The sequence below is a fragment of the Podarcis cretensis genome (assembly GCF_951804945.1).
Source record: "Podarcis cretensis genome assembly, chromosome: 9".
NCBI classification, from domain to species: Eukaryota; Metazoa; Chordata; class Lepidosauria; order Squamata; family Lacertidae; genus Podarcis; species Podarcis cretensis.
In genome coordinates, this window is record NC_137178.1 from 63,221,475 (window position 1) to 63,233,782 (window position 12,308).

General features: G+C 39.2%; 1 protein-coding gene across 1 annotated transcript in view; it reads right to left on the bottom strand.

Moving 5' to 3' along the window:
- Nucleotides 1–3,321: 3,321 nt before the first annotated feature.
- Nucleotides 3,322–12,308, bottom strand: part of PGM2 (phosphoglucomutase 2) — a 28,264-nt gene continuing 19,277 nt past the window's right edge. The window contains exons 8-14 of the mRNA XM_079989739.1: nucleotides 11,689–11,786; nucleotides 9,930–10,110; nucleotides 9,756–9,849; nucleotides 7,383–7,512; nucleotides 7,101–7,290; nucleotides 5,755–5,888; nucleotides 3,322–5,405 (exon numbers count right to left, since the gene is read on the bottom strand). Of these exons, the coding sequence (XP_079845865.1) occupies nucleotides 5,303–5,405; nucleotides 5,755–5,888; nucleotides 7,101–7,290; nucleotides 7,383–7,512; nucleotides 9,756–9,849; nucleotides 9,930–10,110; nucleotides 11,689–11,786 (930 nt within the window). The 3' untranslated portion in view covers nucleotides 3,322–5,302. The remainder of the gene's footprint in view (nucleotides 5,406–5,754; nucleotides 5,889–7,100; nucleotides 7,291–7,382; nucleotides 7,513–9,755; nucleotides 9,850–9,929; nucleotides 10,111–11,688; nucleotides 11,787–12,308) is intronic.

The window sequence follows — 12,308 nt, forward strand, 5'->3', positions numbered from 1 at the left end:
GGCTTTTCTTGTACAAAACCAGACACCTCTGAATGGTACTACAATGCATGCTAGCTAAGAGTTTGATTTGGGGAAACTTGGCTCTTTTCAAACTAGCAAAAATCCATTTCACCAAGTAAAGTGAGCGGGAAACTTTTTTTAAAAATAAAATAAAAATAAAATTGTGATTTGCAAAGAAGCACATTTCTGATCAGTTTATTAGAATCCATCTGATCATATGGATTTCTCCCTTCTGTTCCACAATCACCCTGCTCCACAATCACCCATAGAACCTAAGACTACAATCCAATATTGTGGGGTGAAAAAAAATTGAGATTTTTCTAATCAGAAGGATGACAACACACACCCTCACCCTGAATTCAAAGGACATACTTAAAATGGAAGCTTCTCCTACTTTCAGCTTTAACGCTAAATCAGAACTTTGTAAAGTTTTTTGGGGGGAGATGGTGCTGCAGTACAGCACCATTTACTGCAGTATAATACACAGGAAAGTATTACTGGTGTCACATTCTGGATTGTGAAGGTACCACACCCAGTATTTCCACTATTGTTCCCATCTATCATACAGAGAGGCAGGAAAATCAGATAGGATAAAATGAAACAGGAGCATCTGATCCCCACAAAAGCCTCCTGAAAAGTGCTCTCATTTATGTCCACCTGCTGTCTGCATTGACATGCTGTCTCATCTATTGCCCAAAGTACAATTTGTTAAAATTGCTCCATTTGGTTGAATGAACCTTCTTCTAACTGAATATTTTTATTTCAGTTAACATTTTTCATATCTAGCAAATAACTTGGAACTATATGCATTTTAGGACCAACCTATAGAGGAATGCCATCCTCATTCTGGACCCTGCAAGTTTAATTATTTTTCAGGGATCCTAGAAAAAAAGAATGTTTAAAATTGGCACAAAATAAGTAATCCCCCCAAAAGTAATCTGAACATGGCCTTTCATACCCTTAACCATGTTAGCAGCTTTTGAGACCACCATACACAACAAGGAACACAATGGTTTCTATACATTACAAAAAGGCAGCTAGGGAAATATGACATATAAGGGAGAACTGAAGGGAGAAACCTGTTTCTTTAATACAGTATGGGGTGACTTGTGGGATTCTGGTTCATGGTTTTACCTGCATCCACCACTTTTTTTTTAAACCAACAACTAGACATCAATAATTTGGACTTTTTATATTTCTACTAAGTAGATATCAGAACAATTCCTGCACAAATCTACAATAATTAGTATTTTATCCTGGATATAATTATGAAAAAGGAAACTCTTGACCAGTGACAAGAGTGTAAAGGAACAGGGAACAGTTAAAGAAAACCATTTTAACCACAAAAGCATCTACCGTATTTTTCGCTCTATAAAACGCACCAGACCACAAGACGCACCTAGTTTTTGGAGGAGGAAAACAAGAAAAAATCATTCTGAATCTCAGAAGCCAGAACAGCAAGAGGGATCGCTGCGCAGTGAAAGCAGCAATCCCTCTTGCTGTTCTGGCTTCTGGGATAGCTGCGCAGCCTGCATTCGCCCCATACGACGCACACATTTCCCCTTACTTTTTTAGGAGGAAAAAAGTGAGTCTTATAGAGCAAAAAATATGGTATTTCTGATTGGTTGCTGCTGCAGAAACCATACTCCTTAATGAGCGCCTGATTTAAACCCAACTTAGTGATTGGAATCTTTTCCCTTGGCTTCAGCAGGCCTTGAAAATTCTTTTCTAATGACATGCTTATTTTCCCAGGTCTATTTTTGTGTTGTAAAAGCTATGACTATATGCAGAACCTGAATGTTGTGTGCTTTGCGAGGATATAAGGGCAGTATTACTTTATAGTCTAAAGCAAGGAAGAGATCAGATAACAAAGCTGACATAAGGGTTGAACTGACCTTGCCAGGACTAGAGCATGTTGTTGCTTTTTGGTAACATGCCGTTTCAAATCAGGCTGGTCTATCCCTTTCTACATATGACTTTAACATTACTGGCACTGTAAATTGAAGTATTTACACCAGCAGATAGGTGTACAAGACTAACACAGCTAATTTCCCTAGCAACTCCAAAGTGATGCAGCACCGTTGCAACACAGCAGCCGCAGAACAGCGTCCTGTAGCATTCTTAAAAGACTAGCAAGTTTGTCGTGGAATAAGTTATCCTAGGCAAAAACCTACTTCCAACAAATGCAACAAACAGGCAGATACAACACTGGATATTTTACACACAATATAACCTCTTTGGTGTTTTTTCTACAATCAAGAGGTATATAATTTTTTATGAAATAAATAACCTTTCCCCTTTAAGTTGAAGCTGCATGTTCTAAGATCTGTAAATGTGAAGAAATGAGTTATATTCAGCAACTCAAATAAAAACATCTTGAAGGTCCCAGGCCACAGAGAGGTTAGGCTGGCCTCAACTAGAGCCAGGGCTTTTTCAGCTGTGGCTCCGATCTGGTGGAACACTCTGTCACAAGAGACTAGGGCCCTGCGGGACTTGACATCTTTCCACAGGGCCTGCAAGACAGAGCTGTTCCACCAGGCCTTTGGCCAGGGCACAGCCTGACTCCCTCCCTCGGCAATCTTCGTGGAGCTCTGGCCCAATGGTCGCCAGTGGCTTGATTTGAATTAATTTTATAATGAATGATTTTAGAGTGTTGTTTGTGTTGTACTTTTGTACTGTTTTATTGTTGTTAGCTGCCCTGAGCCCGGCCTCGGCTGGGGAGGGTGGGATATAAATAAAATTTATTATTATTATTATTATTATTATTATTATTATTATTATTATTATTATTAACTTTAAAACTTGTTTAAAATGCAGTTGAGTGGGACCTTTTTACTTATCTTGACTGGAAAACTGAGTTGTAACAAGCCGAACTTAAATGAATGTAGCAAAGCTAGTAACATTTTCTTCAGCATCGTACCCTACATAAAGAAGTTGCTAACAAAATGGGTTGCTAGCAAAAAAAATCTGCTTGATCCCAATTTTCCAATCAGTTAAGTTTTTGCATATTAACCAATTTCAGAGGCAGACAACAAATGCAGCAATAGGACCAACTGTGTGATGTTTTGATCAATGTTGCTATATTGCTTTCAACATATTCTCGCGGTCTTACTTTCAGATCTGTATTTTAAAACTTTCACTTCTGCCTAGCTACACCCTTCCTGATAAGTTATTATAAAGTTGAGACACATTGTTGCACAAAGGCACTTGCTGACAGTACAATTGTCTGAGTATCTGTGCAACCCACATACCGTGTCTTTTATGCCTAAGAGGAAAATAAACAGCAGGACATCCACAAACAGCAAAAAGAACAGGAAGGCATTTTATAAACTTTGCAACACTCCTTTAATAAAGAGTCAAACAGTATTTTACATTGCCATACATGAGAAGCATCCACTCTGGGCGACATCAAATGAGACTCTACAGTTCTTCCGGAATGTAGTCAAATAAATTAAGTGCATAACTGTTATGCAAATGTATGCTGAGCTTTTAAAAAACCAATCAAGGATGACAGATTGGCTAGGATTTCAAGAGCTTCACATCAGTCAACAATTTCAAGAAAAATTGCACATCCTATCTCTGATTTGTCATTCAAGTCATTCATAAGAAAGAAATTGTCTTTTTGGTAATCAAAACTTCAGGTCAGTGATTTTGAAAGAGTGCAGCAGGGGTAGGTGGCAAGTGGCAGGAAGATTCAAGGACAATCAAACATTTAAACATTTCAGTGTAGTAAAGCATAGCATCAAAATGTGTTTTTAATTTGCAGAATAGGGATAGATATCTTTTCCATATGAGAGCAAGAGCATCAAGTGATATCAAGGACAATCTTAGTTGTGATTCAGAACTGCCACTCAAACATGACTGTTGGAAAAGACTCTGGGCAGCATGAGCAAAGTGTGACTCAGAAAAAAAAGTTTGATGACCACTGCTCTGGGCAATACATCATTAAGACAGGTAATTTTTTATTCTGCTTCCATTTGGAGGACTCAGTCATGGAAAACAGGACTCTCGCCTTTAGATAGCTAGCGGCTATAAAGCTAATGTTGTTCCCTTGATAATAACAAAGCAAAACCCAAACAAGCCAAAAGCAATCTGTAAAGGGGAGGAGCAGGTAATCAGAAATAAGCAATACAGACAGAAGAGATCATATTCTGTAGAACCAATGATTTTTGAAAGAACTCTATCTCAGTATATATAGGGCAACTGACTGAGTGATTGTCTGATTTTCTTATATTTTTTACACTGGTTAACAGCACATAATTATAGAAATATGCAGTGCTTTTTTTCCTAAAAAAATGTTTAGGGGTACTCTCATTTTCCTACTTATATTGAAATACTGTCCCTCAATGAGGCCAAACTTAATTCACAAAATGTTTACGGATATGCGTACCCTTGCATCCCCCCAGAAAAAAGCACTGGAAATATGCATCTTGCAGAACTGAATCCATTGTCTCTGCTATTGGCAGAACTATACCTAATGTTGTTTTGTTACAAGTTCATGATTCAGATATATGATAAACAGCCTGTGCTGTTTCAGGTTAGGCTACTGGCTTGTCTGCACTGGGGACTATACCACATCTTTGATGTGCTGATTTTATTGCAGCTGATTTTGACAAGGCAGACCCTACATTTTATAATTATAATTATAATTATTTCTGGAGTACTTCCAGTAACTAGGCATTGTGAGTCAAAAAAGAGAAACAGATTTTGCTCTCATGCTTGCAACCAAAGAGATTAGGCATGCAAGGGACGGGGAGCAAAGCTGGAAAACTAGGAGACACTGACCAATTTGAGAATATAAGAGAGCGAAGAGGCAACTTTTCAACATGCACACACCAACAGGAGTGAGATGACTGAAAAGTTTTAATAGTTCTAATGGAAACAAGCATGATGGATCAGGAAACTCAGATCTGTATGAATGGTAATCTTACAATCTTACAGTTGAATGCAAAGCCTTGTAACATAAAATCGGCATCCATTACTGAGCGCTTTCTGCACTTCCATTTGTGAGCTATGGTAGGGGACATTCATTTTGTCAACAGGCACTACCAACTATTTTATTAAAACCAAATGCAATTTCATCAGGAAATTGTTTGAAGGAGAATTTGCCAAGGGAAGACATATTTCCCATCAAAATAAGAGTATGCATGACAGATGAAACATGCAAACATACTTTTCAAAATAGTGAAATTACAGTCATGTTTGTGCACCCTTAATTCATGGAAACAAGTGCTTTACACATATTATGCAATTAACTGTAGAAAGTATTGTTTGTGTAGAGATGAAAACAGGGACAGCTGTATCACTCTGGCTTGGGCTGCAGCTTATTCTTCTCTGGCTCAAAGAAATATTTTTCAATTGCACTGACCAGTTCATCCAGTTCTTTCTTCAGCTTTTCAAAGTCACTAAAAAATGAGCCAAAAACAAAACCTGGGTTTCAATCTATTAAATTCTCATTCCCATTAAAAACAGTAAATTTATGCCCATGATATGCTAATGGGTAACGTCCATTCTGAACTGTAGTGGTGGCTGGGATAAAGCAAAGGGGAGGTGGTTTAAAATACACATTTGAAATACAACGGACTGAGGTTTTGTGGATGTGACAATGAAATTTAGCTTACCCAACCCAAAACTGTGTTAAACAAAGATTTCTGAAAACTGCTCAAACAGCTATTCTCTGAAAAACTCTACAGTAGGAGAAATCCAAATTTAACAATGGTTTGCAACAGAAAAATAAATAAATCTAAAGAATACCTGTTTCCAGGAGGTGCACAAAGCTCTGAGTAGTATTTGATTTTGGGTTCGGTCCCACTGGTTCGCATGGTAGCCACACATCCATTTGTAAACGTAAATGTTATCATTTGACTGCTTTTACTGGTGGGAAGCACCTAACACCACAAAAGGTAAATTTGTCACAATTTTGACTATAACTGCATGAGACTCATATGCGCTAATGTGTAATGACTAATCATCAGATTTCTAAGGGTGGGGTTCATGGGATAAAGAAATAAAGCACTAATTTCTCCTGGACTCTTCCTTGTGAAAAATTGACAGTGGGGATTTCAAGAGCTATCTTTTTCTTGGGGGAGCGAAAATTTAGGATTGGGCACTAGGATGCCAAATATGACACACACTATTCTAATTTGCAGGTATCCGCAAATTATGCAGATCAAACCAGCAAGTCACCTGGGCAGCTTACAATACCTCTATTAGGTTTGTAAGATTCTTCCATCGTTCATATGCACTGACAAAGGAACAGCATAGATTGACTAATTCTGCTACGAATCTACATGCAGGATGAGGGGATTCAATACTATGTGCATGTTTGCATTAAGCCCCAGCATTGCTTACAAGGCAGTACACAAAACAGAGTATTTCAAAACTGTTTTTAATTTTTTTATCCTTATTAAGGAATGGGATTTGCCCTGCTTCCTGAGCTCTGTTTTCAGCTGCCAGTTCACTTTTTGAAGCCTTGTGTTCCACCGATTTCTGCCTTGGTCCTCAAACAAATATAGATGAGGGGAAGAGAAGGGGGATAGTTCCCTATGACAAGCAGAAGCGCTTATCAAAACAGTGTGACGTTGAATTCCTCCCTCAGTCTTTAAGACGTCATAGGACTCCTTTTTAGTTGGCTATTCTCTGGAAGAGTCCCATGGACTGCAAGAAGATCAAACCTATCCATTCTTAAGGAAATCAGCCCTGAGTGCTCACTGGAAGGACAGATCGTGAAGCTGAGGCTCCAATACTTTGGCCACCTCATGAGAAGAGAAGACTCCCTGGAAAAGACCCTGATGTTGGGAAGGATTGAGGGCACAAGGAGAAGGGGATGACAGAGGATGAGATGGCTGGACAGTGTTCTTGAAGCTACCAGCATGAGTTTGACCAAACTGCGGGAGGCAGTGGAAGACAGAAGTACCTGGCGTGCTTTGGTCCATGGGGTCACGAAGAGTCAGACACGACTAAACGACTAAACAACAACAACATCCTCTGGAATAAAATCAGTGAGACTTATTTCCAAATAAAGAAATTTAGGATGAGGACATCATTCAAGGAGCAACAGTCTAATAGAAATAAAAGAACAAAAAGTTTCAGCTACTTACAGCTTTTTTATCAGTCTCATTACTGTCATAGCCAGTAGTTAGATCCCGTACTCCAGACACTGCAAATCTCCCACAGGTTTTTGGATAAGTGTTCTTCCCATCATAATTTCTAAGCTTCTCGAATAGCTCCTTAATAATCTTCTGATCGTGACAGATAAAATAGGAAGCTTTAGTAACATGGTAGCCGTACCTTTGAAGGCAAAATAGTTACCCGTGAGCTCCATGTACCTTGTATGTAGAAAATATATTAAGTATACTATGAAACGCTCACTGTAAACTCACTCATTGTAAATGTTTTTCAACTGCTGAGACAAAGTCAATTTCTTGGTTTCCAGAAAAGCAGCCATCTCCGCAGTTATGACTGCAGCACTGACACCGTCTTTATCCAAGACCACAGGGCTGCACATATATCCTGAAGACAAAGTTACAGACAGAACATCTTTAACAGAAGCTATTTTGTCTAAATGTTCTGGACAGATGATGAAATGCAAAAGTCTGATAAAGTTTCCATTCAGTTACAAATGTGATTCTATGAAATAAAGTAATCCTATCACACAACACAAGATAACAGGCTCACATGCAAGGCAGTGTTGCTTTCATATCTGTACATCATCTGGTTTGTATTAGGTGCTCGGTTGTGACTAATATTATTAAACCTAAGTCCTAAACCTGGATCACAGACTGAAGGATCATTTCAAATGAATGGCCCATGTTAGGAAATGCATTTCACTGCAATTTCAGAGGGGTTAGGTGCATTTTAGTACCAAGATAAGGATAGCCCCAATTTTCATCTCAACCACAGGACTGATTTGCAAGTAATGCTATATTAGGTGCCTCATCATAACGGTTCTTTCTTCCCATGTGGCTGGGATAAGTTCTGTAGAATTTACTTTGCATATAATGCTAAGGCTTGTTCATATGTAACACAAACAAGAATACTGATTTACACCTAGCAGTGGCTAAACAAGTAAATTTCATACCTTATTGTTTGTGGTTGGCTTGTTTAGAAGCAGCCATTGGTAGTTTTAAACCAGGATTCCTGGTTCTCATGTAAAATTAAGATAATAGCCATTGAAACAGAAAGCATATTCCACAGAAGTTCTCCTGGTCATGCAGGATGGAAGTAGGAATGTGGGTGGGTGCAAAACAAATGCTTTGCTGGGGCTCACTGAGGCTCGTCTATGTTAACACTAAATGAGCAAACTAACCCATTTATTTACATGGGCATGGAAACATTTTAAGACACACATTGGTAATGTGCGTGTTCCAAAGTAGCATCTGAACCTTGCCATCAGAAAGTATTGCCAGATTAAATGTGTTTTCAGTTAATTGCAGCATGGTTTCCCAACCATCAAGTACTATCATATATTTATTGATTATTGGGCATTATTATACTTAGGGAGGGAAATTGATTAGTGGTGGGATTTTAGTTATGCTGAAATAAGCAGCCCCATTTTAAAGCCAAAGCTTAGAAACAGTTAGCTCAGGAAGATAATGTTCAGATGCTATCGGTAGGCAAGCATTTTCTCCTACTCTTATCAGCATAAATGCAGACGGTATGCACCTCACTGTACAGTGGTACAGTGGTGCCTCGCAAGACAAAAAGAATCCGTTCCGCGATTCTCTTCTAGTGGTTTTTTTGTCTTGTGAAGCAAGCCCATTGATGGCTTAGCGGATTAGCGCTATTAGCGGCTTAGCGGCTTTTAGCGGCTTAGCGGATAAGCAGATAAGCGGCTTAGAAAAAGGGAGGGAGGGGAAAAAAGTCAGAAAAACTCGCAAGACATTTTCGTCTTGCGAAGCAAGCCCATAGGAAATTCGTTTTGCAAAGCACCTCCAAAACGGAAAACCCTTTCGTCTAGCGGGCTTTTCGTCTTGCGAGGCATTCGTCTTGCGGGGCACCACTGTACCTTGGTTCTCAAACGCCAAAAACCCGGAAGTGTTCCAGTTTCCAAATGCTTTTGGGAAGCCGAATGTCCGATGCAGCTCTTGGCTATTGTTTCAGGGGCACCTGCACCAATCAGAACCTGCACCTTGATTTTCGAACACTTTGGAAGTCAAACAGACTTCTGGAATGGATTAAGTTTGGCACTTTTGTTTTTGCTATGTATTTTGCGTGTTTTTGAGGCTTTTCCGGTTGATTTGTTTTTGTGACTGGGTAAAACCCAGTTCAGCTACTGATTGATTGTGTAACTGTGGAAATGGATAAAAGCCCCGCATCTAAACAATGACTATCATCAGTGCAGGTAAGAATTTTATTTTATTTTAATTTTTATCGTCTAAAATACTGTCTTATTTATTTTATAGTATAGTACACTGTTTATTGCTTTCATTTTATGGATCAATGGTCTCCTTAGTAAAATTCATGTTAAATTGCCGTTTTAGGGGTTGTTCTTAAAAGTCTGGAACCAATTAATCCGTTTTGCATTACTTTCTATGGGAAAGCAGGCCTTGGTTTTCGAACACTTTGGTTTTGGAACAGACTTCTGGAACAGATTAAGTTTGAGAACCAAGATACCACTGTACTACAGGTAATCAGTTCTCAAGACCAGAAAAAAACCAACAACAACCCACAAGAGTAGATGGTACATTAAACAGATGCCTATCTCTGTAAAACATTTCAATCTAAACCACTCTGCGTTATGGAATACTTATTACCAATCGCTTCTTCAAAGGCAAATAAGACCGTTTTTCCTTGATCCATGAGCTGCTTGGCTCTGTTTCCCATCCACTTGAATCCTGTTAATGTTTCCTGTGCAGAACAAGATTTCAGTCAGAACACTGTCTACAGGAAAATGAAATATGCTTCTCTGCTGCCCTCAAACGGCTTACTTCAAAGTGAAATCCTTCCTTGAGTGCGATTGCTCTTAAGATTTTGGAGGACACCGTGCTCGAAAGCATGTATACATCTTTGATGGCAGCGGGTTCCTGATTCTGCTTTTTCCAGCAAGTGAAGATCCACCAGCCCAAAAGAGCTCCTGATTCATTGCCAGAAAACACCTTCCATTCTCCACTGAGGGACACAACAAGTTTAGATGGTTAGAGTGACAGTAGCTTGACAGCTTAATATAAAGAAATGATAGGAACCACAGTAAAAATTATGCTGAGGTTGCAGTTCCAAAACCAAAGGGATATACCGTATTTTTGCATGTATAAGACTAGGTTTTTTCCCTAAAAAATAATGTCCAAAATTAGGGTGCGTCTTATACACGGATAGTGGCTCCCCCTATTTTCTTAAATCTGAGTCCTCCCAAATAGGGGGCGTCTTAAACATGGGGGTGCCTTATAGACGGAAAAATACGGTAGACACAGAGTGTGCACTTTTATTTGTCATGTAATTCTACTCAATATTGATCCAGAGTAGATTCCAATGTATAGTTAGCAGAGTAACAACTTAAACACGTTGCAGGATTCCCCCAAAATAGACCAGAGGCAATTATATTTTAGCCAGCAGAGCTTTACTGCTACTGAAGGCAGATGAGCATAATGGTCACAAATCCAATACATTCAGGAACGGCACTGTCCATAAGAAATCCAGTTGCAGCAGACTTAACTTAAACTTACAATAATTTACAAGAAGTCTAAACCTTAATACTGAAGCTGAGGCTCCAGTACTTTGGCCACCTCATGAGAAGAGAAGACTCCCTGGAAAAGACCCTGATGTTGGGAAAGATGGAGGGCACAAGGAGAAGGGGACAGAGGACAAGATGGTTGGATAGTGTTCTCGAAGCTACCAGCATGAGTTTGACCAAACTGCGGGAGGCAGTGGAAGACAGAAGTGCCTGGTGTGCTCTGGTCCATGGGGTCACGAAGAGTCGGACATGACTAAACGACAACAAACCTTAACACTAAGCATACTATGTGCGGAACACCACACCAGAAGGAAAAGAGACAGAAAGAGAAAGTGAAACCCAGGCTCCTTCTGGCCCTTCTTTTATAGTCAGGAAGAGATAATAGAAGCAGTTAAAGCCAGCTGTACTCAGCTTCTCTAAAGGAATAGCCCAAATATCAGGAATCTTCTGATTGCTTCTTTCACACAGAGAAGCTTTTTGAATTAATTAGAATGGGGAAGATCTCTACACATCACATCAATACTTTCTGAACTAAGAAATGCAAACTGACATGTTTTTCCACAAATATTGGGTGTGTAAGTATTTTTTTTAAGAAATTGATTTAAGATACATTTTTTTATTATTACAGTGGTACCTCAGGTTACATACGCTTCAGGTTACATACACTTCAGGTTACACACTCCACTAACCCAGAAATAGTGCTTCAGGTTAAGAACTTTGCTTCAGGATAAGAACAGAAATCGGGCTCCGGTGGCATGGCAACAGCAGGAGGCCCCATTAGCTAAAGTGGTGCTTCAGGTTAAGAACAGTTTCAGGTTACGAACGGACCTCCGGAACGAATTAAGTACTTAACCCGAGGTACCACTGTATTCTCAAGAGCATGTACTGCCAACACTTTTGACAGTAGTCAAAAGAAAAGTAAGGCAACAGATAATATACATTTCCATAAATAGCTCTTGGGCATTTTCAACAATTGAATTGTTGTTAAACACTGAATTCACCAAAGCAAGCAACCATACCTTTCTTGTTTCTCTGCAACAGCAAGTCGATCAGCATCTGGGTCATTGGCTAAAATAATCCGAGCTCCTTCTTTTTCGGCCAAGGCAAAAGACAGTGTCTAAAAAAGAACAGGAAAGTGAAGAGCCCCAAAGCAGTAACATTTAAAAAAGAAAAGAAATATATTCAATGCATTTTATGCCAATAATAATACATGCTGCTTATATGTTGATAGAGATGGGAAAGTTTGGCTCAAACCCTGAAACTATATGCCAAAGAGAGAGTCAATTTGGTGCTGATTCACCCATTATTTTAATTGCACCTCTTGCAGAAAAAAGGAACACATCAAATTTTTGATTCCATGAAAGTAACATGAACTTTTCGTCAGGATACAGCAAGGAGTGAGAGAGAAGAGAAAGAAGAAAAGATGTTTGATGGCTTTTTCAAAGGATGTAAGTACCGTATTTTTTGCTCTATAAGACTCACTTTTTCCCTCCTAAAAAGTAAGGGGAAATGTCTGTGCGTCTTATGGAGCGAGTGCAGGCTGCGCAGCTATCCCAGAAGCCAGAACAGCAAGAGGGATTGCTGCTTTCAATGCACAGTGATCCCTCTTGCTGTTCTGGCTTCTGAGATTCAGAATGTT